This window comes from Aotus nancymaae, unplaced genomic scaffold (genome assembly GCF_030222135.1).
Source record: "Aotus nancymaae isolate 86718 unplaced genomic scaffold, 86718_ANA_hifiasm-v0.15.2.pri h1tg000028l, whole genome shotgun sequence".
Lineage (NCBI taxonomy): Eukaryota > Metazoa > Chordata > Mammalia > Primates > Aotidae > Aotus > Aotus nancymaae.
In genome coordinates, this window is record NW_026988441.1 from 28,834,465 (window position 1) to 28,861,685 (window position 27,221).

The window sequence follows — 27,221 nt, forward strand, 5'->3', positions numbered from 1 at the left end:
ATACGGTTCAATGAGTTCATATATGAGAAAGGGTTTTAAAAATTCTGCCAGCCTGTTAAACCCAGAGCAAACATAGGGGTCAAAGTGGGGTGGTTGTTTTTGTGACACTAGCTTTTCTGGTTAATCCCTGGAGCCCTCACATCCCTTTTTAGGTTAAGTTTAGTAACCCTGTGCTCTAGATGGCCTGTCTCTCAGGGGCTTGCTTCTGAAACGTCTGAGCGCATTCCTGCTGTTGCTCCTGGCTATCAAAAGGTGTCGCTGTGGAAGACTGGTCCTGTACAGCTGTGTGAACCTGCCTGAGCACTGCTTCCTCTACAATGGTCTTGTATATCCCAGTTCCTGCTTAGGCCACAGAAATGAGTCCAGGGAGAAGGATTCTCCTCCCTTGCTGTCCAGCTTGGCTGAAGATGCCCTGCAGTTGCCCTCCTGACACTTAACTTTTTTGCCTGTCTTCTTGTGGCAAGAGCAGGTCTTGGACTCTGAGCTACTTCCTCTCCCTTTCATTCATTCATTCATTCGAGACAGAGACTCACTCTGCCTCCCAGGTTGAAGTGCAGTGGCACATTCTTGGCTCTCTGCAACCTCTGCCTCCCGTGTTCAAGCAATTCTCCTGCCTCAGCCTCCTGAGTAGCTGGGATTACAGCCACATGCCACCACGCCTGACTAATTTTTGTTATTTTTAGTCGAAACGGGGTTTCACCATATTGGTCAGGCTGGTCTCGAACTCCTGACCTCATGATCCGCCCACCTCAGCCTCCCAAAGTGCTGGGATTACAGTCATGAGCCATTGCACCTGGGTCTTTTATTTATTTATTTCTATTTTATTTATGAGACAGAGTCTCACTCTGTCAGCCAGGCTGGAGTGCAGTGGTGCAATCTTGGCTCACTGCAGCCTCCACCTCCTGGGTTCAAATGATTCTCCTGCCTTTTCCTCCTGAGTAGCTGGGATTACAGGTGCCCACCACCATGCCCAGCTAATTTTTATATTCTTAGTAGAGGTGGGATTTCACCATGTTGGCCAGGCTGGTCTCAAACTCCTCACCCCAAATGATCCACCCACCTCAGCCTCCCAAAGTGCTGGGATTATAGGTGTGAACCACCGCAACCAGCCCTTCCTCTCCCTTTTTGGGTTCCCCTCACTAAGAGGTAAGGCAGCTTTTTCCAAGCTCAAAAGGACATTCCAAGCACAAAAGATCTTGTCATACCAAAATACTGTAAGGGACCTGTCATTGAGGAAGAACCATTACAGCCCGAGGAGTTCTCTCATGCCACATATTTGCATAACTGACAGAAGCCATGGCAAGGATGTTTCAACGCAGAAACTTGGCTAAGTGAACTGCAGTATCTACCCTGGACCTAAGAGAACTTGCTAATGCTTTCAAGACCACTATTCAGTGGCTATCTGATTTAATCTTTGCCATTACAAAAGCACCCTTTAATATATATTAAATATGGAATAAAACTAAATACATATCTGTGTGTGTTTTATGTACCCTGATGTATATGGTGTTGTGCGATCTCGGCTCACTGCAACCTCTGCCTCCCAGGTTCAAGCAAATCTCCTGCCTCAGCCCCTTCTAGTAGTTGGGATTACAGGGGCGTGCCACCATGCCCGGCTGATTTTTGTATTTTAGTAAAGATGGGGTTTCACCATGTTGGCCAGGCTGGTCTCAAACTCCTGAGCTCAAGTGATCCACCCACCTCGGCCTCCTGAAGTGTTGGGATTACAGATGTGAGCCATGGCCCAAATGTTTCTTAAAATAACCTGACCCATGCAAAATAAATTGTCTCCTATGTAATCCTTTATTTAAAAAAAAAAAATACTGTACATCCGAGTTAGAAATTTAAGAGAGAGGCAGGATGGCAGTATGCCTGAGGAAGGCTTTGTTTATTTTGCTTATCAGAAATGAGATAAAGAATTATCTCCGAATGGGCCAGTTTCCAACTTGGACCATGTACACCATGTACACCCAGCACCACATTCTGGGAGGGGCGGGGGTGGGAGCAGTAAATGACGAGTGTTTTTGCCCGTGTTGCTTTTCTCCTCCCAAGTGTGATGTAAAACTTTTCACATGTGCAGAAGCACGCAACCATAGCCACGTGCAGAAGCAGCCGTTTTTGCAAATGAAAATATTTCCCAGAAGCATAACAAATACAAGACTAACAGGTGTCGGGCAGAGCCAAGGCACACATGTGGTTCTCATCAGCCGTCTTCCTCCTGTTTTAAATCTAGGTCTTCCTGTAACAGCGAGAAAAAAAAAAAAAAGATTTTTTCCGAGGTCGCCGAGGTTGCCTTTCCACCCCGTCTCACAAAGCATTTCCAACAGAGCTCCCAGAGAGAGGGGAGCAATTACAGAAGGCAGTAAATAGGGTGGAGGGAGGAAGGGCGCCCTTAAACTTGACATCTGCTGTTCTGGGCTTAACCCCGAAGTCTTGGTGATCTTGAGCCTCAGTTTCTTCTTGTGTGACATGTTTGGTTCCGAGAACGAGGGTCTCAGTTTTACAGCATCTCCAAGCAGAGGTGGGTGGAAGGGTCTTTCAATCACGGGGTTCTCCGCCGGTGAGGGGGGGCGGGGAGACTGTGTCTCCCCTGGGGACGGCGGCAGTGACTGCAGACTGGGGGAGGGGGCGCTCCGGTGGCCAGAGATGCCGCTCAACTTCCGACAGATCGGAGGGCCCGTCCCGACGACAGAGGGATCCCGCCCAAATACCACTGGTGCGGAGGTGGAGAAGCCGCGGCGGAGACGCAGGTTTGCAACCTCCGGCTTTCCGGCGTTCCCAGCTAGTGGGGGCGGCTCCAGCCAGAGGCGCTTTGCTACTTCACGTTTCCGCGATGGGGGTCGCACTTCGCCGTGCAGACCCCCCGCCCTGCCACCACACCCACTCTCACACCCTCTGAGGGGCAGAGGTAGCCGCGGCGACATCCCCGAGCCCCTCCGATGACCCTTCGGGGCGCAGAATCACAACGTGAAGGTCTGGTTCCCTCGCCCCCTCAAAAAACTCGACAGCTGCTAAGCCTGCAACTCCCGTTCCCCAGTCACGCACCAGGAAAGGTCTCCCCGAGAAACGATTCTCCCTTCGCCCTCCCCGTCCTGAGGTAACCGCCGCGAGCGTCAGGGTTCAAGGACTCTACGCGCGCTTCCTTCCGTCGGAAAGCCCCGCCCCGTGACCCGGGCCGGGGCGGGGCCTCCAGGCAGTGACCGTTGCCCCGCCCAACCTCCTCCCAACGGCTGCCTTGGCTGGGCGGTGGGGCGGGGCGGCATGGGCGGGCAAATGCGCCTGCGCACGCATGCGCGCTGGTCAGGGGCGTGGAGCGCGGGCTGCCCCTCCCAGGCCTGGCGTCTCCTTCAGCCCCATCTCCCAACCTCCTCAGCGTGGCGCCGACGCTGCGTGCGGCGCTGACTACCCAGAGTACTCCGCGCGGGGGCAGCTCACTGGAGTTTGGTTCTCGAGGCGGCGGCAGCAAGCGGCGGTGGCTCCGGCAGCTCCTCCTCCTCCTTCGGTGGCGGCGGCGGCCCGGGACCGAGACCCGGCCCCGGCTCCCCTCTCCGCCACCCCGCGCGCCCCCAACTCCCCCGGCGCCGCGGGGAACATGCGGCTCCGGCTCCCGGAGGCCGGCGAGTGAGTGACCCCCGTTCCCCGCCTCAGCCCGCCCGCCCGCTGGCCCGGCCGCAACCCCCCGCCTCGCCCAGGCAATGACAGCGGCTCCGGCGTCTCCGCAGCAGATCAGGGACCGGCTGCTGCAGGCCATCGACCCCCAGAGCAACGTAAGTACCCGCCGCGCGAGCTGGGACGGAGGCCGCATGGGCCCGGGACCCTCCCCCTCTCCTGTCCTTTTCGCCCACCGGGCTTCGGGGGACCCGTCTGGCGCCCACCTCCCTTCGAGGGCCGCTGCCATCCCTGCCTTTCGCTCCTCGGGCCCGTGCCGGGGGCAAGTTGGGCAGCCCGGCATCGCTCGGTACGTGAGGCCGAGGCTTCAGTGCGGCCTGGGCGGAGGAAGCAGACGGGGGGCTGAGGCTAGAGCTTTTCCCCCCTTTCTGCTCCAGCTCTACGACCCTGACCGCTCTGGACGAAGCTCCCCTGCCTCGCCCTCCCTCCGGGACCCGAGACCCCCGGGAAGCCCTCCCGGAGCGGGGGAGGGGAGGGAGAAGGTCTGTGAAGCAACTGGTGTCCGGAGTATGACTCGGGGAACCTGTGTCTCTCATTTCTCGGCCTTCTGGGCGATCAGGGAAGTCCTTGTTCCCTCTCCTCCCGGCTGGCAGCACCTTCCCGGCTTCGCACAGAACCCCCAGTCTGTTTTGCTCCTGGCGGGGTAACCAGGGTACGTGGAGAGTCTGTCTCCGTTCTGTGACTGGGCACGCCTTTGCCAAAAACCCTCTTGGGGTCGCTGTCGACGACAGATGATCGCGGGGAGGGTGGGATCCTTCCTGTTGCCTTTTTGGGCCTAAGTACTCATTGCGTTTCTGACCAAGCCAGAGCTCCATTTTTTGGCTAGTGAATTAAGGAGGACTGTTTCCTCTCCGTTTACCCAAAACCCGTGTTTCAGTCAGTTCTTTCCCTCACCTGGGGGGTCTCGGCTCGGTGGTTTGTGACCCAGACTGTCAGGGTTAACTCCAGGGTGTCGCTTCCTCAGGTACCCCTTTGCTGGGGCTACTGTTTGCAGAGGGACCGCCTCCTCCCCCTCCGTGTGTGTGTGTGTGTGTTGGGGGGTGGGAAGACTGATCTATTCTCATATTTTCTCTAAGAGTTTCTTGGCAGTAGGGGTCATTCTTCCGGCGGCAGGAGCAGGGCAGTAGGAAGATGTGGTAGCATCCAGGTATGAAGTAAGGGCCTGGGAGACCAGGAAGTGGCCATTGAGATCACTTTTTAATATGCTGTGAATAGAAGAAAAAAATCATCTTTGGCTTGGCCAGGTAACTCAGTTTTCTCTCACCATGGGGGTTTTTGCTTTTATTTTTACATGAGCTTGGCTGATTACTCTTAGCAGTATGCTTAACTCTGATGATGTTTTTGGAATAATTCACATTGGCTTATACAATTTTTGGTAAAGATTGAAGGGTTATGAGTTTTTTCTAAGGCTCTGGTTGCTGTGACATAAGTACCGCTCTTATCCCTAGTAATCAGGTCCCATTAAAATTGACTTGATGGTAATTGTGTTTAACAAATGTTGTGTTATACATTTTTGTTATGACTTTGGGGGTGGAGTGGGCACAAGCTATATAAAACCTTCTAGAATGTCCTTTTTGCAGTAACTGGTGCCACTGCAATTTTAAAGACTGAAATATTAGAGGATAAAACAGGTGACATTAAAAAAATAGTATTGGCGACTTGTGCATCTTTTGTGGAGTCAGAAGGTAATTTTTTTGAATTTCACGTGCTCGCTTCCCTTCGGGAGAGTCGGAGAGGTTGCTGAGATATTAGCACTGATCCTTAATGCCACCTCAGAGAGCTTTGGGATCAGGCAGTGTTGTAGATTAGGTCACCCCAGTGACCTCAGGGGTTCCCCTGTTGTGTAAGGCTCTAATCTAAAGGGTTCCTTGAGGCAGAAGAGAGAAAGGAGGAGGGAACACACCTTCATTTCGTGTGTCTTAGCATATGCAGAAATGTTATATAGGTAGGTCCGTGGTTATGTTACCTGGTGTGGAATTTGCATTTCATACCGATTATTTTCGGAGACTCTAGTGATGATCATGAGCAGAGTCCTACTAACATGGGGTGGATGGATTTGGGAAATTATCTCTTTGACTATGAGCAGTGAGCAAAGTGCCTCTTTTGTGAGTGACCCTCTAAGCGCTGTTATGGGCCATTTGACAGGACCATTTGATTTGAGCAAACACCATGCAGAAACCCAGAGCCGCGGTGGACAGGGTTGCTGGCGGAGGTGGTGGTGAGGGCCGGGCATGTCAGTGTGTCTGCAGTTTCTCTCAGATCAATGTTGGTTCAGGTGAAAGCAGGTGGCTCCAGCACAGGCACTGCTGGCCCGCTGTCTCCTCTCTGGCCTGCGCAATGATGGACTCCACTACTGGATATTTAGTTGACACATATTTAAGATGCTCATGGAAAGGAAAAAAAAAACGGGGACAGTGTTGAAGAACCAACACTAAAATTAAATCTCTTCTGAGAGAAGCGGCAGAGAATTGTGTCATGTAATGCTTACCTTTATGGGCATGCAATTATGGTTAACAAACTTAGCTATTGCTTGCAAGATCAGTGTCAGGAGCTGACCTAATATCCACAAGTATCTGGAAAGTTAAGGAAGTGACGAAGTCATGTTTACCAACCATCCCTTTGACAAAGGAATTCTTAGGAGGAAAATTGTTTCTTCGCTGTAACTTTTAGCCCCTGGAGTATGCATTTTTAAATTCCTATAGCAGCAGGCTCACAGTTAATAATTTCTGCCAATTCAGTAATAAAGTAAATCCTCTACTCTCCTTTTCAAAAGGCTACTAACAGTTTTTCAGAGCAGTCAGAGCCTTTCTTTTTGCCATGCACCCTTTCAGCCCCGGTTGTTGAAAATCTCTGAAGCGCAGTGTGTGCGTGATTGTTCCAGCTTCCTTTCGCTGCATTGTGGGTAAAGTGAAGGACCGTGTCTTAGTCTCTCACACAGCAGTCGTAGTGAGCAGTCTCCTCTCAGCAGGTGATTCAGTTCCCATCTGCCTGGGACACTCGTCGTTTTGTGGAGGTACAAGCTTTATCTTCCTGGGCGGCACTCAAGCTCTTTGGGGATGTTTCATGTGTTGTCTTCTCCCTCTAGAGCAGAAGCAGTAGACAGGCTTTCTACCTGCTGCTTAAACTGACTGAATGCTAGCCTCCATCTTAGACCTGTGCCTGAGGAGCTACATTTGAGCGCCATTTTACCAGGAAGCCTTTGTGACCATCTTATGCCCAAAAGTTCAGTCATGGAATCTTCTAATGCAGAACTTTGGAGACCGAAAGAATCACAGGTGGCTTGAGACCGTACTCATCATGTTAAGTGATGATGAACAAACAGCTTTTAGAGGAAAGCTCTGGCAGATACTAGATGGTGTACTGCATCCTCATAACAAGCAAAATAACAGCACAGGGCAGGGCTTGCTAGCTGCAGGTGAATGCCCTGTGTTCAGATCAGGGAGAGACTTGAGAAGGTCCTGCAGCAAAGAGGGAGCTGAACTATCCCTGGGCATGTGTGTCAGTGCCTCCAGCTGCCGGGATCTGAGCAGGAAACATCCTTGGGAGCTGCTTTTTTTCTCACAGCTCTTGAGACAACAGAGACCAAGGAGAGGTGACCGAGGGACTCTACAGAGACACAGCAAGAAAGATAATTTTCCCACCTAAGAATTGGAAGCTTAGATGTTGCTACCCTGGCCTGCCTGCGAGTTTCTTGTCCATGGGGTGGGATTGGGAACTGGTGGTGTATGCACCCCATAAAGCTCCCTCCAGATCTAAGTTCAGATCCTAGAAGGGACAGCAGAGGCTAATGTGAATTGTCCTAGAAGATTTTTTTTTTTAATGTATCTTTGCAAGGTACGGTGTGTGCTTTGTTAGTTTGTGTGGCACCCTGTCAGAGAGTTCTACTTCCCCCCAACAGCCCTGTGATTGAGGGAGCCAGTCTCCCCTTTTGCAGGTGCAGAAGGTAATAGGTGCTGCTCAGTGGGTGTCTCCTGGGGCAAGCAGTGGACAAGATGCTTTTGTTTCTTATTGACCTAATGGGAGGTGGTGGAACCAAAGTTAGGGACTTACCCAGAGTCATTAAGTGACAGCACTTAGAGTCCTTCCGACTTTGAACACCACTACGCTGCCTTGAAAGATGGAGAGATGGCTCCAGAAGAGGCATGAGGGGGCATTTTTTAGCTGGTAAGAAAACTTGTGGGAAGCCTATAATGTCCCATACAAGTTTATATGAGAAAACAGCTTGGGGCTGGATCTACCTGTGTTAGAGCTAACAGGGTGATGATACGAGACAGCCTGTCCCATGAACATCTTAAGGTCTCTGTCACGGACAGAATCCTGCACCAGACCACAGTGTGGCGACTATCAACTGATATGGAACTTTTCATGAGTCTGTGTCCAGTTTGCTCTCTGCTTCAGGATTACAGTACTTTCGATATTAACCTGAAATGCCATTGATTCTACGGAAAAGCAGAATGATATAAATTGCAAAATGAAGAACTCTATATTCTGACCCTATCCAAAATATTAGAGGACCCTAAACCCAAACATGTAGATGCCACCTGACCCATAGTTGCCCAGATTCAGGAACACTCTTGTCTTTCCTCTGTATCTTGTGGCCAGGACACAGGAGAGGAGCAGCATGGTGTTCTCTGACTTTGGGAAATAGAAAGGTAGCAAGTGTCCCCTGTGATACAAGTGTATGTCCTTGTCTGTGACTCACTGTCGCTCAGGAGAAAGTGGACTTTACTGTCTGTCCTCACTGAGATTTCTGGGTAGTCCTCAGTCTTTATTGTCCTCGTCAGAGGTCCCAGAGCCCTGGAGGACTGTCTAAGACCAGCCTGTTGGCAGGGGCTTTATCTTGGATGCAGATGTAAAAAGGCACCATGGTCATGTCAGCCCCTGGGCAGCTGTGTGAGATGGGACATGTGCCTTCAGGGTGCCAAGCTCCCTTAGGTGAAAGAGGACACCTGGGTTCACCTTTTCTTGATTTTGGTGTCTGCAAGCATCTTCTCAGATGGAGCTCCAGTTTAACCAGACTGACTCTAGGTAACTCAGGTGACTACAGTCCAGTGGGAGGGGTCTCCTGGCTACTCCCCCACTACCATTTTCTGGAAACTGGGTGCTTTGTCACTACAAGTGGTGCTTTTCCTTTGTATAGCTAGTGGTAAGCTGTCCTGTGTCTGCCTGGTCCCTTTGGGGATCAGGAGCTGTTTGTCAGAATGGGTGGCTAAGTTTGTGTTCCAGTGGGTCCAGGAGAGGCAGTGCATTTCATTCCAGTGTGTTCTTGCTAGCGCCCATGTTTGGAGCACCCTTCCAAAACTGCTGCTTTTCACTCTCAGAGCAGGGTGTGGAGTTGCCATAGGGATTCCCTGAACTGGGAAGCATCTACTGAGTAAGAAAGAACTACCAATAATTCTGCATGCTGTGTTTAAAAGTATTCTCTGAGTGGATTCCATGTCTTGGGAGGCAGTACAATTACGTTTCAGTCACCAACTGATTAGCAAGTGCTTATGTGCTGGGTATAGAGGTTGCACACCTGAAGATGCCCAGCCTCTGCGCCCAAGGGACCTGGAGCCTCATAGGGAAGAGGGCAGATAGAGCATGTACATGAATGACCTGAGGTGGGGTGCGATGGCATGTGGGATTGGCAGTCAGGGATGGCCTGATGGTGCTACAGGTCTCAAGTCCAAATGGAACAGTTCTCCCCATGCCTTATTTGAAAACGGTTGAGAATTCTTAAGAATATGAGATGTTTTCTTAAGTATATTCTGTCTCATCCAGGTTTTCAGAATAAGTTCTGTAGTCAGGCTGGCAGGGACTTCTTGCTTTGTCTCTGGCATGAGGGGAACAGCACTGAAAGGAGTAGTCGGCAAGTCATCAGGCAGTTTGCCCTCTCTGACATGGGATGGGCACGGGTAGATGTTGAGCTGTGTCTGTGGGTATGGTGTGGGTGTCTGGGCTTGAGAATATGTGAAGGGCCTTGGGGTAGCATGTCTGGTTGGGCTGTTTTTCAGTATTTGGGGTGTTGTACCCTCTAGATTAGGCTTCCTCTGTGTGACTTTTGGAGGCAAGTCTAGGGTGAGGAAGGTGAGAATTCCATCATGTGCTTAGGGAAGCAGTGGATTATCATCAGAGCTGGCCTGACTCATTCCAGGGGCACTGCGAGGTGGCCATGTGGACATGCTCAGACCCTCTGTATGGGCCCTTGGATTCTGTGACCATCCAAGTACCAGGAGGTCCTGCGATTCTGTATGGAGCCTATTCAAAAGGAGAGAGGTCATGTCAGGTGAAGTACCAGCTGCCCTCTGGGAACTCACATCCCAAGGATTGCCAGGCAATTGGGGTTAAAGGCCCTTGGATGTTACTGGGACTGCAGCAAAGCTTCCTGGGTTCATCCACTGCAGGAAAATGAATCTTGGAAAGCCTCAGGGGGCTCATCAGGTTTCCCCTGCATGCAGTTAGGCTCCTCCTCCTGTGTGCCAGCAGCAGTCTCTGCTGGGCAGCAAAGACTGCAAGACGAGCAGCCACTGTTTACTGAGCACTTACACAGTGCCAGACACTACTGTGTGGAGTGTCTCGTTAGTTCTTTGATCTACTCCTAGGGTAAGTGTTTCATCTTCATTTAGGGGCAAGGAGAGATTCACCGATTTGTCTGGTATTGCAGACAATCGAACCAGAGGCCCTGGGCCTGAAGCCAGCACTGGGTGGCTGTGATGGCAGGGGGCTTAACTATGACAGTCTTCCTTCCGCTTCCCCACATCAGTGGTGCCCAGTGTGGAAGCTGAACTCCATTGAGTCTTCTAAGGTGTATCCTTGCAAACCTGAAGTGTTTTCATGTTACATTTTCAATTCCATTCTTCCGAGTCCCTACAACCTTTCCCCCTTTAAATTCCTCTAGCTTAGTGGTGCCAAACCGTTTTGAGTATGAGGGTTCATTTTTATCAGAAACCTTCTGGAACTTTCACATAACAACAGGTGTGCTTTGAGTAACTGTTTTAAAGAAAATTCGAGGGCAGAAGCTACTCCTAATCCAGCCGTGCTTTGAAATGAAGTTCTATCTTGTCATCAGAACAGCATCAATGTAACTCAGAACAGCCTTACCTGTATGTGTGTGACACCTGGAATTTGACCTTTGTGCTGCCTCCTATTGGGAGCCTCCTGTCATCCCTACTGCCTCCCTTTTCTGAAACCTTGCCTGGCTTAATCCAAGACCATCTCCCTCAGGAACCACTCATCATTTTAAAACTTTGTATTCCTGCTGATAATGGGTCTTGTTGGTTAGGTTTTCCACGTGATTGTGAGTGCCCCAGTAGCAGAGCAAGAGTTGCCCCCCAGATATCTAGAACTGCCACAGCATGTGGGTGTCCTAATACTTGGTGCTCTTACTGTGAACAGGGCCAGTTTTGGGAATGGCTGTCAGCGTTACTGAGCAGGTCCTAGGTGCCAGCAGTTTTCAGCACTTCTTCTGCATTCAAAACACATGTAATCTTTATAGCAGGTGTAGATTAAACAGGAGGCAGGTGCTAGTGAGGAAACTGAGGCTCAGCGGACACACAGCTGGAAGGAGGCTAGGTGGGATGAGACTGGGATTGGAACACACCCACCTGCTGTCTGCCTCCTGTGTCACCTGTGAGAGGGCAGTGGGCACATGCTGCGCAGGCACTGCCCTTTCCTGCCTGAATCCAGCTTTTTATGCCAGCTTCATCTGTACGCTGCTTTTATGCCAGGCTGGGAGGACAGTGGTCCCTGAAATGCTCTGTGCTTTCTCTGGAACTGGCTGAGGAAGGGGCGTGAGGTGTGTTTTCCTCTTTCTCTTCTGTTATTTTTCACCCTAACAGAGAAGGCCACGCTTGATCCCTAGACACTGTTCAAATGCCACTTCGTCTGCGAAGCCTGGGTCCCCTGGGATCCTTCAGCCTTTTTTGGTCATGTGACCAAACATTTGGCATTCCTGGACACACATCTCCCCAGATTTTCATTTGCTATGTCCAGAAAGTGGGGTGCTGCTTTGTCCAGGCTACACCCTGTGGTGGGTCAGCCTCGTGGCTGCTGTGGAGACTGGTCACTCATGTGCTGGGTACACAGCATAGTTTCGTAGGGCATTGGCTGTGGCTGGCTTGACTCTGGTGGGGGTTCTGTGGTGCGGGCGTCAGCAGTGGGTGAGTTACTGGGAGGACTCAGGTGCGTGTGACCCGTGGCCCACACCAAGAGCCCAGTGGGCTGGCAGCACTCCCAGGTTCTGGCAGCCCCACAGCCTGCTTGTGCCTTCAGCGCAGCAGTGTACTCTTCTCTGTTTCCCACCCACACTCCTGGTCACATTGGCTTTCTGGGCAGCCACCTGCACACACTGGGTTTAGGTTCTTCTTATCCCCTTGATGACTTGTTTTGATGTCCCCTCTTCTAGTCATCAGGTTCCTGGCCCAGCTTCAGTCGGGTGTGGGGAGGTGGCCACATCCTCTTTCCCCCAGGGTGATGTGGTAGTTACCATGGCAGCTAACGGCCCTCCTGTTCTGCAGGCCAGCTCTCCAGAACCCTTTATAGACTGCCCAACTCCATTCACCTCCTCAGGGCATCTTGCATGGTGCCTAGGCAAGCAGTCGGCAAGCTGACTTTTCAGCGCTGTCAGTGGGAGATCCGTGATGCTGATGTGGAGGGGTATGAAATAAGAACAGCTTACCCTTTTGGGTGGTAATTGGTTCACATTGTTTCCTTCCGTGTTCAGTTAGCTGGTTGCCTGCACAGCACCTGTCTTTACTTCCTATACTAATTCTGTGGCCTGTCCAGTCCCAGAGGGAGGTTAGCACTGTGCTGGTGGCGGGAGCTTAGACACAAAGGGGCTGACGGTCACTCAGGCCTAAAGGCAAGTTTTCAGTCAGGTGAGGACCTGGTGTTTCTCCCTTCCTCTTCTGCAGTGCTGCCTTCACACAGTGGGGCGTCTTCCTCTCTGTCCCAGCAGTTTCAGGATTTTCCCCTCACCGAACTCCCAACTCTGCCAGAAGCCCCAGCAAACATTTCCTTATGCCTTCTCTGGGCTTTGATTGAATTAGCAGCTTGATTGGATTAGTTGATTGGTTTACCCCTGATCTGGTGTGAGTTCCACCCAAAAAGGCCCACAATAGAGGGGATGTTCCCAGGAGACGCTAAGGTCCTGTTAACGGGAGAAGCGTAGTGGAGCCAGTGGATGGGCAGTGATGTCATCACCTCTGTGATGTGACCATCAAATAGTTGGGCCTTCTGCTGGGCCTTGGATTCAGAAGGCAAAATAGGAGTAACTGAAAGGTAAGGTCGTGAGGAGCAACAGGGTGGTTTGGCTGGTCTGAGGTCACCGCGTGAAATTGTGAATACCTTCTTGTTCTGGTTGAACTGCTGACTCTGCATTTGCCTGTAGTCACCCTTGGGGACCTCGCTGTCACACTGTCCTACTGCAGGTGCTGGCTGGCTGCAGCTTCAGATCCCGTTCTGAGCTGGAGAGAGTCTTGCATGGTGCTGTTTTTTCTTCCTGTCCTGCCATTCTCTCCTGGTGCTTGAGTTACTGCCTGGAGTGGGGCCCATGTTGGGAGAGGTGGTGCCTTCCAGGTGGCCTGAACCCCCCCAAGGCCGCCTGCAGTCATGAGGAGACTGTGCTGTGACCCAGGCAAGAGCTGCGGCCCCTCCCATAGCTTCTCTGAACTTGTGGGCCCTCAGCAGAGGCTGGGAGATCTGTTGGGTCTGATTGTCCTGCCTGTTTCCTCTCATCTGTTCTTCCCCGCTGGGTAACCAGAAACTGATACCTGCGTTTCCGTGCTTGGCTTCTTCCCCTTCAGTTAACAGAGAGGAGTAGAGTCAAGTGATCTTTTTTTTTTTTTTTTTTTGCAGCCTCCATTTCCAACCCCACCTTATGTTTCTGGGGGCTCTCAGTAAGCACCTGATGTTGGCATCTGCTCCCCTTTTGCCTGGCAGTGGCGAAAGTGGGCTACATGTTAAGTTTCAGGCTCCCTTGTGAGGGAAAGGTTTGTAAATGGGTATTCCACCTTCACTTCTGTCTTAAGGGAGCTTCTCAAGCATTTCATTTTTCACCTTGATGGTTGCTGGGCAAGCAAGTGCTGCCCCTGAGTGAGGAGAGCCTGTCTTCTCCCAGGAGAACTTCAGCACTGCCCTCCTGTGAGCTCCTCCTGCATTTCTCCCCGTTTTCCCTTCTTCGAACACTGAGCTTAAATAAGTGCTGTTTGGGATTGAAATTGGAGTGGGGAGAAAGGAGAGGGAATCTTTTCTGTTTCTGGTCCTCGGCACTGTCTGTGTGTGTGTGTGTGTGTGTGTGTGTGTGTGCGCGCGCGCCTGTGTGTGTGTGTGTGTGTGTGTCCACCCGTCTCATGGATGGGCTGCTTCATGTGTTGGGAAAGGCAGTAACTCCTGAGTTTGACCAGTTGTATAGAGGAATTACTTTCTGGTTTCCAGTTCTGGAAACTTCAGGAGAAGCACTCTGGCTTGGCTTGGGGGTGGCATGAGAGGGTCTCGTAACAAAGTGGCAATGCCCACAGGAAATTCGGGAGGAGTTTCCAGAAGAAGCAGGGTCTTTGTGCAGACAGAAACAGCATGTTCCCCCTGGCTGCTGCAGCCCTGTACACCTGAAGGAAAATAGTGAAAACCCTGGCCTGGAGTGGGGAGTGGCTGCCTTAGGTGTTCGGGTGTATTTGGCAGTGGTATTTGCGCTGGATGGTATGCACAAGACTCGCGCATTGCCTCTCTGCCAGCCCAGTGAGGAGTTGGGGTGTGAGCAGACGGACACCTCCTCATCACCCTGGTGATGAGGCTTCTGTGTTGAGAGCACTGTGGACGTGGTTTCCTATCTGATCGCTTGGTGGGCTCCCTCAAATTGGGAAATAGGAAGGAAGTGGTATCATCCGTCTGGGAAGATTGTCACATCAGGTTGTCTTCTCTTTAGGGCACCGTCCTCTGTGCTCATCATGAGCACTTGGAATGAATGACAAGGCCTAACAATGAGAGGTGTCTGCCTCCCTGGTTCCTTTGCCGCTTGCTGCATTGGTCTCTCTTTTCACTTCTAAACTCCTTCCAGTGGTGCCTGCTCTCCCCAAGCGTTTTGACTTTGCGTAGCACTGCTTGTACTCTTCGGCCCTTAAGATTTTCCCCAGGTGGTCTCAGAACCACGGCCTCTATGGCACCTGGACAGTTGCTCTCCAGCGCTGTCTCCTGTGCCTGGATATCCAGACAGCCCACTCCAAAATGGATACACCTTCTTCACCTCTGCCCTTGGCATGCTGTGCTGTGTCTGCTGGTGGTGCCATGATCTACCGGTCTGTGGACCACTTAGGGCCATCCTGGAGTCCTCCTTCCTGTAAGCTGGACCTCTAGGGGGGTCTACTGCAGCAGCGTTCCAATCAGTCTCCTGCCTCTGTGTGTCTGAAAACAGATTGGGATGTTTGACTTCTGTGGTGGGGTCGTGTTGCTGGCTGGATGGAGTCTCAGCTCGTTAGGTGGCATAGAATGGAGAAGACAGTCTCTCTTGGGTGGAGGACTTAAGCAGAATGGAGTTGGAACTGTTGACTGCCATTCACCTTGCAACCTTCAAGGAGATTCGATTTGCAGCCTTTGTTTTTCCAGAAGGTTGTAAGAAATGTGGCATAGGAAGGCTTTTAGGAATGGGACGTGGCCCTGTGCCTGAAGCGTCCTGTGTGCTCACATGCATGGTACCTAATAATACACAGGCTTGGTGGCAGGCAGCCCATCTAGCTCCCATTGCCTTCCTCCTGGTCTCTACATCCTAGTTTTCCTGAGAGCTACCCCTTCCTCTCTCCAGTCCATGCCTTTTGGATGGTTAGTAACTTAGGTAGGACTGACCAGTTATGTGGCTGCATCTTCTTGGGCAGTGATTGGTTCGGAGACAGACCTGTGACCCAGTCAAAGCCTGTGAAAGTTGTAGCACTTTGCTGGAGTAGGGTGGGGAGACTTGACTGGGAGAGGATGTGAGCTGGTTTCTGCTGGGGTTTGCTGCCTGGGGGCAGCCTGTCCAGGAGTAAGACCTGGTCAGAGGAGTGGAAAGGACTAAGACCTCATGGCTTGGCTCAGACTTGTGTGTGTGTGTGTGTGTGTGTGTGTGTGTGTGTGTGTGTGTGTGTGTGTGTGTCAGAGTGTCACTCGGTTGCCCAGGCTGGAGTGCAATGGTGTGATCTTCTGCTCACTGCAACCTCTGCCTTCCGGGTTCAGGTAGTTCTCCTGCCTCAGTCTCCCGACTAGCGGGGATTACAGGTGCCTGCCACCATGCCTGGCTAATTTTTGTATTTTTAGTAGAGATGAGGTTTCACCATATTGGCTAGGCTGGTCTCTTGGCCAGGCTGGTCTTGAACTCCTGATCTCGTGATCCACCCAGCTCGACCTTCTAAAGTGCTGGGATTACAGATGTGAGCCACCACCCCTGGCTGCCCCAAACTTTTAAGCTAAGTGAGCCTATGGTTTCCTTTCTTGATTAAACCCATTTGAGCTGACTTTTCCATCACCTGCAGCCGAGAGTCAGGAATCATCCAAGCACATTGTGCCCCAGGATCTGGGTCAGGTGGCCTCTCTTGTTCCTCTCCTGCTCCAGCCAGGCTCAGCTGCTCATCAGTCAGCTCCTGATCTGTTTGTGCACCCCACCTGATCACCTGCCCTGTCTCCCTCCTTGCCTCTCTGGGCTCAGGGTCCAGAGCCTCTGGTCAGCAGCCCTGTCTTCTGACTGTTCCAGGCATCCTGGTCTGATCTTTCCCGCAGCATCTCCTGTAACCGGTCTGACGTGCCTGTCATTTCCCCCACCCCCATTTCCCTTGAAGGCAAAGACTGGTTGGTTCTTTTCTTGCTGGTATGTAGTGAGCCATTTATTCTGTTTGGGCCAGTAACTAATTTACAAATAGATGTGGGTCCATTTCTGACTTCAAATTACAGGAGTAGCATTGCTTAACCAGGGAGGACCCAGTTGGATTTGGGGTGAGAATTCAGGCTAAGTGGGGCCTGAGCAGGGTAGTCATTTAGCTCATGAGTATTGGGGTAGAAGTGGTTTGACTGGACTTGGCCAGACCCCTGGAGGAAGCCCCCTCCTGTGATGGTTACTTGGCTCTCTCCAGACTTCAGCCCTTTGCATTCCTTCCATGGTTCAAGGGGTCTGTGGCATGGTCTGCACACAGGCGCTGAGCCTGTCCTGTGTACATCGCTCAGTTCCACTGGGTCTGGGGATTCTAGAAGCTGTCGACAGGGCCCAGTGGCCTGCTGAACCCCTCAGGCCCGCATGAGCCTGCACATGCCTCTTCCCTCCCTTGAGCCAGGCCTGGACAGATACTCCCCACCAACTCCCCCAACCCCCGTTGTTTTTTTTTTGTTTTGTTTCGCTTTTTTTGAGATGGGATCTTACTGTCATCCAGGCTGGTGTGCAGTGGCACAATCGGCTTACTACAAACTCCACCTCCCCAGCTCAAGTGATCCTCCTACCTCAGCTTTCTGAGTAGCTGGGATCACAGACACATGCCACCCCACCCCGCTAATTTTTTGCAGTTTTTGTAGAGATGGGGTTTCACCATGTTGCCCAGGCTGGTCTCAAACTCCTGAACTCAAACAGTCTACCTGGCTCGGCCTCCAGAGTGCTGGAGTTACAGGCATGAGACCCCACACCGGGCCAGACACTACCCATAGCACATCCTCTGGACCTTAGTTCGAAGACTTTAGGTCCTTCTCAGCGGCTTCTACTTCGGTGACCTTGGAGCAGATCACTTAATGTCTCCAAGCCTCAGTCTTTTTACCCGTGACATGGAGCTGGCATTGCCATCACCTGGTGATACCATCCTGTAGGGCTGAGGCGTGTTGTGTGCCTGGCACAATCCCTAACCTCCATTTAGTCATCCTGATCCCGAGGATGCTGGTACTATCTCTCTGTGACAGATGAGGAAAGGAGTTTGGGGTGTTGTCTTTGCCAGAGACCATGTGGTTGGACGTGGGGAAGTGAGGGTTTGAACTCCATCAATGATTCTGTCACCAAGCCCAGGGCATGGATCTCATTGAATCTAGTTACCAATCCTACTTCACAAACCAAGGGCTGGACATCATCCTTTGGTGTAAATCTTTACAGGGGACTATCGGGACTTTATCCTGGGGCCATAACAAAAATGGTTACGAGGGCAACAGCATCAACTCTTACTACGTGCTCACTCTGTGCTAAGAATTGTCCCGTTTCATAGATGAGATGATTCAGGAAACTGGAGCATAGCCAGGTTAGGTCCCTGGCACATCACAACTGTGAGCCCAACTCCTTGTGCCCTCAGAACCTTTGCTTTCATCCAGAGATAACACTGCTGCCCACTGTAGAGGGAAGTGGGGTGCACATGAAGCCAGTGCCACCTGAATTGGACAGTGCCCGGCAAGCTCATTGGGTTGCCTGTGCCTTGGGTGGAGAGCTGGGGACGCTGCTGTCTTTTTCCACCTCAGAAGTCGGGAAGGTTGTGCCTGAGCTGATGTGGAGTGCAGAGGGTCCCCTGTCCCTTCCTCAGCCAGACACGGTCTCCAGTGTCTCTAAAGCCTTTGAGCCATGCCAGCTCCAGTTCATGAGGTCTTTTCTTGTGGAGAAGAAGGGAGTCTTTTAATTTCTTATGGGTAGGTTAATGAATAGGTTTAACAATCAATTAGAAATCCTCTAAGCCTCTTCTCCCCTCCTCCCAAAGAAAGGGAGATGGAAAGAAAGAAAAGTATTTAATATGTAAGAGTTTGGGAGTTAGACCTGGATTCGAATCTCGACAGGTCTGTCTCCAAGTTGTATGTCCTTGGACAAATCACATCAAATATTTTCTTATGAGTGCTATTAATGCTTTCTATAAAGTGAGGACGTCCCTATCCTACTAAAGGTAAACATTGCTGGATACCTAGTAGGTACTAAACATGTATAAGCCCCTTCTCAACTTTTCAGGACGGAGCCAGGGGATATCATTCCCCTAGATGAGTTTGTAAATACTGAACTTTGATTTTCACAAATGCTGTTCTTTTTCAAGGATAGTCTTTCCTTTAGTGTCAGCAATGAGCAGTTACAAGACAACATTGCATACATTTACACATTTCTAAATGCTCCCTTGGGGGTAAACAGGAAGAAATTGGTTGTAGAACAAAATCCCAGATGTCAGGAAGGAGAGGCACACTTCCTTGGAAGAGGTACTTAGGCTGAAATTCACAATCGGGTTTAAAACCTGCCTAGACTTTTCTAAATCTCTCTGTGCTGCAGTTGTAGATGGGGATGATTAAAATACAACTTTGTGCACATAAAACTGCCTTTCAATATTCAATATCCTTTCTGTGTAGAGACATACTTTAGAATTAACAATTGTGGCCAGGCACAGTGGCTGAAGCCTGTAATCCCAGCACTTTGGGAGACCAAGGTGGGAGGATTGCTTGAGGCAAGGAGTTTGAGACCAACTGTGGCAATATGGTGAGACCTTGTCTGTACTAGAAATCACAAAAATTAGCTGGTGGTGGTGGCATGTGCCTGTAGTCCCAGCTACTGAGGAGGCCAGGGTGGGAGGATTGCTTGAGCTTTGTAAGCTGAGGCTGCAGGGAGCCGAGATGACCCTACTGCACTCCAGCTCAGGCAACAGAGCAAGACCCTGTCTCAAAGAAAACAAAAAAACAAGAAGTAAGATCTCCAGGATTTTACTGGACAGAAAAATGTTGACGTAATTGATACTTGGAACATATACCTTGCACACAAACATGTGGGCAGAATGGCCTTGGCAGGTAATCAAGACTGGACGTGAAGCCAGCCTGTTGCTGTTTTATCTCCCCGGGCCTATCTCCCACCCCACCCCCAACAACCTGCATCACCCTGCTGGCAGGAGCTCAGAGCTACTGTCACCCTCCTGGAAACTATTTGTGTACCAAGAGGCATAGACTTGCTCTTGTCCTTTGACCCAGTAATTTTACTCTTGGAAGTTTATTTACAGGCTGAGCTTGGTGGCTCACGCCTGTAATCCCAACACTTTGGAAGGCCAAGGTGGGAGAATCAGCTGAGGCAAGGAGTTCAAGACCAGACTGACCAACATAGCAAGACCTTGTCTCCATTTAATTCTTTTTTTAAGGAGGTTTATTTTTAAACAGCATGGGAGAAACTTCAGAATCATGGTGCATCCACAGAGTCAAATAGCCTATAGCCGAAAGCATGATTCTGAAGGCTCTATAGAAAAATGGGCAGGCCTTGCTATGAGGGGGAAAGGAGTGGTTTTGTCAGTCAGACACAACAACGAAAAGCATCTGGCTAGGCCAGTGCCTAATAAACTAGAACCTGGGGTAAAATGGAAGCACTTGTGTTGGTTGGGGCAGGAGGAATGGGTTGGTTTGTTTTCCCCTATGTTCCATTGTCTTTTCAATTAAACTGTAAAAAACTGAAAATAAAAGTAGACTGCTCTAGCTTGAAGAGCACTTGAGCACTATTGAGAGCAATCGGCTGTGGAGTGGATTGCAGGCCTGTGCACTGCAATCAGTGGAGAGGATTATTTCCCCTCTCATGCATTTCCAGGAGGTTCAGAGTAGTGGTGTGCAACACGACACTCCAGTCAAGGCCACCAGTCATGTTGTTCATGTTCCCAGAGGCCTGGGGTCCATCCCACCAGGACTGATGGGACATCACCTGGTTTTCTCCACACAGTGAAGCCACACCCCATGGCTCTGGTAAACACCCTGGAGTGGTCCATGCCTCTACCTTCCTCCCACCTGTGAGGCCTGGGGGCCTACTGCCAGGATGCTTATTCTTCGTCCCTCCTCTCTCCTCCATCTCAAGTCCGACCCTGGCCATCTTCCTCTTGGTCCTGCCCCTTCCACACTGATAAGCAGATGACACCACTGTCACTTCACATCCTTCAGTGGTTTTCCATCCTTAGAATAGACGCCCACACTCCTTTTTGTCATGATCTACACATGCTACAGGCCTTGGGCCCTTCTTTCCTTTCTCAGCTCAGCTTGAACCCTCTCCCTCATTCTTGTGTGAGAACCTTCTCCCTGATCCAGTTCTTGTGACAGTCGGACTTCTTCAGGCCTCTCCTGGCCACCCATTGTATAGAGCCCATCCATGCCCTCCTGCTGTCACACTGCATTCAGCCTTCTATGTCATGGCACACTTAGGAAACAGTGGCATCCACAGGGTGCAGTGGGTAAATTGGAGGCGATACTAGGGGAAAGTGCAAGTGCTGTTTCTTCCATAGAAGTTATAACAAAAGACTGGCATGGTGGCTCATGCCTGTAATCCCAGCACTTTGGGAGGCCGAGGTGGGTGAATTATCTGAGGTCACGAGTTCGAGACCAGCCTGATCAACGTGGAGAAACCCTGTCTTTACTGAAAATACAAAATTAGCCAGGCGTGTGGCACGTACCTGTAATCCCAGCTACCTGGGAGGCTGAGGCAGGAGAATCACTTGAACCCGGGAGGCCGAGGTTGCGGTGAGCTGAGATTGCGCCATTGCACTCCAGCCTGGGCAACAAGAGCGAAACTCCATCTCAAAAAGAAAAAAAAAGAAATTTAAAGGAAAATAAAATACAGAGTGTTAGGGAACATAGTCAATACTGAACTTGTGTTGAATAACATTTTTATCATTATTATTTTTAGAGACAAGGTCTCGCTTATTATTGTTACTATTTTTTAGAGATAGGGTCTTGCTCTAAAATCTCTAGTTGCCCAGGCTGGAGTACAGTAACACAATTATAGCTCACTGCAGCCTTGAGCTCCTGGGCTCAAGGGATCCTCCTGCCTCACTCTCCCAAGTAGCTGCACTACAGGTGCGAGCCACCACGCCTCACTAGTTTTTGTAATTTTTTGGTAGAGATGATTTTGCTGTGTTGCCCAGGCTGGTCTATAACTCCTGGCCTCAAGTGATCCTTCCACTTTGACCTCCCAAACGGTTGGGATTACATGTGTGAGCAACCGCACCCGGCTTGAATAACATTACTGAAATAACGTTGCCTTTTTCTTTTTTTTTTTTTAAAGAGCACTTGTGCCCAAGAGTATCACTTTTATGTGTTAGGGTGTGGGTTTGGTTCTGTTTTTGTTTCTGTTTTGCTTGACTTTGATAATTGTTGCGAAGAAATTTTGTTTGCACAAGAAGGTAATAAAACTTAGAAGAGTTTTTTTAGTAAACATTCAAAAATTTATGAGTTGGCATTTCTAAAGAGTTTAGATTCTTTATTCTTTTCATTTATATGTAATGTTGAAATACAGTAATGCAAATGGACCTCAGTTTCATTCAGACTCTATTTTAAGTACTTCAAAATAATGAAGCTCTAATTTACATAAGGCATCTACTAAGGTATAGACAGTAGTATGCTGGTGAAAGTTTGACAATCAGCTCTCAGAAAAAAGAAAAAAGTATCCATATACATACATGTATATGCCTGTAAGTTTATGAGTTTTACTGATATAAAGGATGGGTGGCATATAATTTGCAAATAATGAAATATACAAAACTGTTGTCAGTTCCACATAGCCAGTTGCTTCTCACCAGCTGCTTCCATTGATTTTTGCTAAGCTTTTGTATCAACATGATTGGTTTTGACATGACTTTGGTTGATATCTTTATTTGGTTGGTTTGGTTTTTTGTTTTGTTTTGTTTTTATGAGACAGAGTCTCACTCTGTCACCCAGACTGGAGTGCAATGGTGCAACCTCCACCTCCTGAGTTCAAGTGATTCTCATGCCTCAGCCTCCCAAGCAGCTGCGACTACAGGTGTGCACCACCACACCCAGCTAATTTTTTGTATTTTTAGTAGAGACAGGGTTTCACCATTTTGGCCAGGCTGGTCTTGAACTCCTGGCCTCAAGTGATCCACCTGCCTCGGCCTCCCAAAGTGCTGGGATCACAGATATGAGTCACTGCACCCAACTTGTTCAGTATCTTTATTTGTGTTAATGAGTCAAGTGATGTCTTTGCCGAATCGGATAATAGTTTTCAGATATCTATACTATAAGAATATTTTCTCAGTTGTTTTTGCTATTCCCAATGTAATGACTTCAGGCATGACACAGTTTTTAAGTTTAATTGCATTATTAACATTTTCTCCATCACTTTCTTTTTTTTTTCTTCCTAGTTTAATAAGGACTTGTTTATTTTGAGGAAAAAGATCCCAAACATCAGGCTGTTCACAAAAATAACCCACAGTATCAACTTTAGAAAACAAATCTTAAGAATAATACTAATTATTTTTCTTTTTTTTTTTTGGAGGCGGAGTTTCGCTGTTGTTACCCAGACTGGAGTGCAATGGCGCGATCTCGGCTCACCACAACCTCCGCCTCCTGGGTTCAAGCAATTCTTCTGCCTCAGCCTCCCGAGTAGCTGGGATTACAGGCATGCACCACCATGCCCAGCTAATTTTTTTGTATTTTTAGTAGAGACGGGGTTTCACCATGTTGACCAGGATGGTCTCGATCCCTTGACCTCGTGATCCACCCGCCTCGGCCTCCCAAAGTGCTGGGATTATAGGCATGAGCCACTGCGCCTGGCTATTTTTCTAGAGGATGCTTTTGACATGCCAACTCTCATTCACAGAAATACACGTTACATTTGTGTTCAACTGCCCCATACGGCACACTAATGTTGGGGTGTAACACACACACTTCTAACTCAAAGCTGCCTTCAGGAGCTACTCAACTAAATGAGATTGCCTTTGCAGTTAGGGAAGCAATTACTGAACTTACATATGAATGAAAAGAACTGTACTCCCTGCATAACGAGATTATTTTAGAGACAGTTGGTAAAAATCATACATCCTTTTTATTGTTAAGTCATAAAGAGGTATCAAAATTAAAAGCAAAAATTACAGGGTAAGACTTAACAAAACCACTAGGAACGTCAAAGGAAGTGGAAATGGGACTAGGTGCAGGGAAATATGAATTAATGAACATGGGAAGGACAAGGATGGGGAGAACAGTGAGCATGTGCTGAAGATACTAGGGGAGGGGATCTGGTGAAAAATTTGATCTTAGAGAAGTACCTAGCTAGGTAAAGAAGTAATGGGATAAGATTTCTAAAAATCCCACTATGTGCTTTAGAGTCATCCTCTCCTTCCTCAGCGTCTTTTTCATCTTTGATCAACTGCAGCTGGTCATCCCCCATCTTCATTATCATCATCATCCAGTAGGTCCACTTCCTCAGCAGAGTCATCTGCACCCCTCTCAGACTACATCTTCACATTAGTCTCATCTTTCTTCACGGAGCTGCTGCTCTGCTCCTCTTCTGACTTACCAGTTTTCATCTCTACTGCTTGTTTGCTCTGTTGCTTTTCAGTTTTTTCCAGGTTTTCCAGAAGAGAGTCCACTTTTTGTTTTATCTGGGTCAGCTCCTTCTTAATGGCCTGAAGGTCATCTCCTTTCAACTTTCCAGACTTGGAAGATCCCGCTGTCCACTCTTAGAATTGAAGCCACTTTTGCCCCTTCGTGGGGTGTTTCCTGATACATGCTGACGTTTCAAGGGCACGACAGCCCAAGCAATAGGAAGAGGAGGTACACGTGCTGGGTAATGTACATCTTATCATAATAATCCCATTGAAAGTCAGTCTAAGTCAAAAGAGGAGCCGTACATCTCTGCTGCAGAGGGTTTCACACCTGCTTTTCCTCGGTTCACTTTTGGCTCTGCAGCCAGGTTAATATCTAAAACCTGCCCAGAAATCATTCTGCCATTCTCTCCTGCTACAGCAGCCCGGGCATTTCTCTTCATTAACATATTGAACGAAGGCAAAGCCCTTATGAACAGAGCAGCCCACAGTTTTGCCATACTTCGAAAAGATTGCCTCCACATCAGATTTCTTGACCCCCAAGAGTGTTGAGATTCCCAGTGAACACACAGAAGTTCATGGAGCAAGTATCTGTCTTGTTGGTAATGTTGCTGGCCATTGTGTTTGATGATAAGGTTTCTCACAAAGCCGAAAATGTAGCTGAAGATCAAAAAAAAACTCACTACATTTGCTGTGTAATACACATGAAGTTGCATCATTATGTTTAAAATGTCTTTATAAAATCAATTTTGGAATGGGAATGTGTGTGTTTGGGAAGGGGTGGGGAAGGGAGGTTAAAAATCAAAGCTGAGCTCCAGTGAGTAGGGATGGGGTTCGCCTTGCTGCCCAGGAGGGAGGAGGGAGAAGAGATTCGATTCTGAGTCTCCTATTCCTGGGTTCTACGTGGAGAAGCTGACTGCTGCTTCAGGTCGGCAGCCTCTCCATCACTTTCTTAAGTCTGAACCCCAGGAGTTGACAAACTTTTGTAAAGGGCCAGATAGTAAATATTTCCAGCTTTGCAGGCCATGTGGCCATAGAGTCTCTGTTGTACTGCTGCCTTTGTAGTAAACAAGCAGCCATAGACTGTATGTGAGTGAATGAGCATGACTGTGTTCCAGTAAAACTTGATGTGGTCGGCCAGGCGCAGTGGCTCATGCCTGTAATCCCAGCACTTTGGGAGGCTGAGGTGGGCGGATCACAAGGTCAGGAAATCAAAACCACTGTGGCCAACATGGTGAAACCCCGTCTCTACTAAAAATACAAAAAAGTTAGCTGGGTGTGGTGGCACACACCTGTAGTCCCAGCTATTCGGGAGGCTGAGGCAGGAGAATTGCTTGAACTCAGGAGGTGGAGATTGCAGTGAGCCGAGATCGCACCACTGAACTACAGCCTGGGTAACAGTGAGAGACTCCGTCTCAAAAAAAAAAAAAAACTTGATGTGGTTAATTTATGTCAATGTGAATTTTACCTCAGTGAACAACATGTCAAATGAAAAAAGTAAAACCTTTATTTACAAAAACAGACGATGTTATGGAATGACCCAGGCGTTTGCATATTTCTAGTTTAGAGCCCATAAAATCAAGCCCTGATTTATAGTGTTTGCCAGTTTCCATGGTGTAAGTACTCACACCATGGCTGGTTTGAGGCCGCTAGCATGAGGTCACTGATTATGAGTTTTGGAAGAGATACTCAGTAGCACAGCATTTACTCCATACTGATACAGTAGTCATGAATAACCTCAGAAACCTAGATAGTACTACATTTGGTTAAATAAGTAGGAAGTGATGAGTTTTGAGTACTGTGTCTTCCTTGTTCTTAATAGAACTTTTTGTCAGCTTATATAATATAATTGTTAGTAATGGCTCCTTTGATACCTGAAAGTGTCACCACGGGCTGACTCTCTGAGGAGAGCTAGCATGAGCGGGCTCCTGCCCATGCCTGGGTGGAGTAGCTGCCCCCTAGCTGGCTTGGATGCTGAAGGATTCGCAGCCCCAGAAGAGGAGATGTATCGGAGTATGTGCAGACAGAAATCTGGCCTGGGCCTGGAGCCTTGCCCACCAGGGCCCTGGTGCCCCTTGGCCTGCTTGCAGGGCTTCAGCCACAGACAGGCTCCTCGTCCAGATGGTGTCTACACCTTTGCAGCTGGCTGCTGGGATAGTTCTCATGGTCGTAGTTTCCCATTGTCCATGCCTAGCACCCCTCATTGGCTCACGAGGAGCCAGCTGCCCTGATGGGCAGCTGGGGTCATCGTGCAACTTGCTCTAGATCAGGGGTGTCCAATCTTTTGGCTTCTCTGGGCCACATTGGAAGACGAATTGTTTTGGGCCACACATAAAACACACTAACGATAGCTGATGAGCTAAAAAAAAAAAAAAAAAAAAGAAAATCTTAGAATGTTTTGAGAAAGTTTACCAATTGTGTTGGGCTACACGTAGCCCGAGAAGTGTGGGTTGGACAAGCTTGCACTGCTTCTTGCTCCAGAAGTATCACTGCCCCAGTTCTCTCAGGGCTCCAGGGCTGAGGTGACCACCTCATCTGGCCCAGTGGTTGTGAGGGAAGCCTTCAACTCATATCACACTGTTTATTCTCTTCATGGCTTTTAGTGTGGCCTATGGTCTTGTCTGTTGTCTGCTTTCCCCAACATGAATGTGAGGCCTCGTCTGCTCCCTGAGTTCCTCCTCAGAGGGCACAAGGCACACAATATGGACACATTCCTTTATTTATTTATTTATTTATTTTAAACAAAAGGAGACAGGATCTCTGTCACCGAGGTGTGAGTGCAGTGGCACGGCCATAGCTTACTATAGCCTCAGATTCCTGGGCTCAAGTGATCCTCCCACTTCAGCATCCTGAGTAGCTAGGACTACAGATATGTGCCACCACACCTAGCTAACTTTTTAATTTTTAATTTTTTATTTTTTATATTCATTTTTTTTATTTTTTAGAAACAATCTCACTGCGTTGCCCAGGCTGGTCTTAAACTCCTGGCTTCAAGCAATCCTCCTACCTCAGTCACCTGATTAGCTGGGATTACAGGTACATGCCATTGCACCTAGTCAACGTTCTTATTTTCCCAGGAGATAAATAGCAGCTGAGACCTGGTACAGTGACTCACACCTGTAATCCCGACACTTTGGGAGTCTGAGACAAGAGGATCATTTGAGCCCAGAAGTTTAAGACCAGGCTGACCAACATTGGAGACCCTGTTTGGAAAAAGGTGGCTGAATGAACTCTTGTGTCTGCAGCAGTTCCATTGTGCAGCCCAGGTGGGTTTGGGTTCCCACCCAAACCTACAAAGGTTTTCCTGATGCCAGACAC

The 27,221-nt window shown here is 49.2% G+C and overlaps 1 protein-coding gene, 1 long non-coding RNA gene and 1 pseudogene across 2 annotated transcripts in view; 1 reads left to right on the forward strand and 2 right to left on the reverse strand.

Moving 5' to 3' along the window:
* Nucleotides 1–1,861: 1,861 nt before the first annotated feature.
* Nucleotides 1,862–3,130, reverse strand: LOC135276661 (uncharacterized). The gene is made up of 2 exons (XR_010344191.1): nucleotides 3,046–3,130; nucleotides 1,862–2,239 (listed from the first exon to the last, which is right to left on the reverse strand). It is a non-coding gene; the product is annotated as an uncharacterized LOC135276661 (long non-coding RNA).
* A 303-nt stretch (nucleotides 3,131–3,433) lies between these two features.
* MED26 (mediator complex subunit 26) overlaps nucleotides 3,434–27,221 on the forward strand; it is a 55,570-nt gene continuing 31,782 nt past the window's right edge. The window contains exon 1 of the mRNA XM_012469883.2: nucleotides 3,434–3,767. Within this exon, the coding sequence (XP_012325306.2) occupies nucleotides 3,696–3,767 (72 nt within the window). The 5' untranslated portion in view covers nucleotides 3,434–3,695. The remainder of the gene's footprint in view (nucleotides 3,768–27,221) is intronic.
* On the reverse strand, nucleotides 23,736–24,581 carry LOC105729215 (heterogeneous nuclear ribonucleoproteins C1/C2-like; annotated as a pseudogene).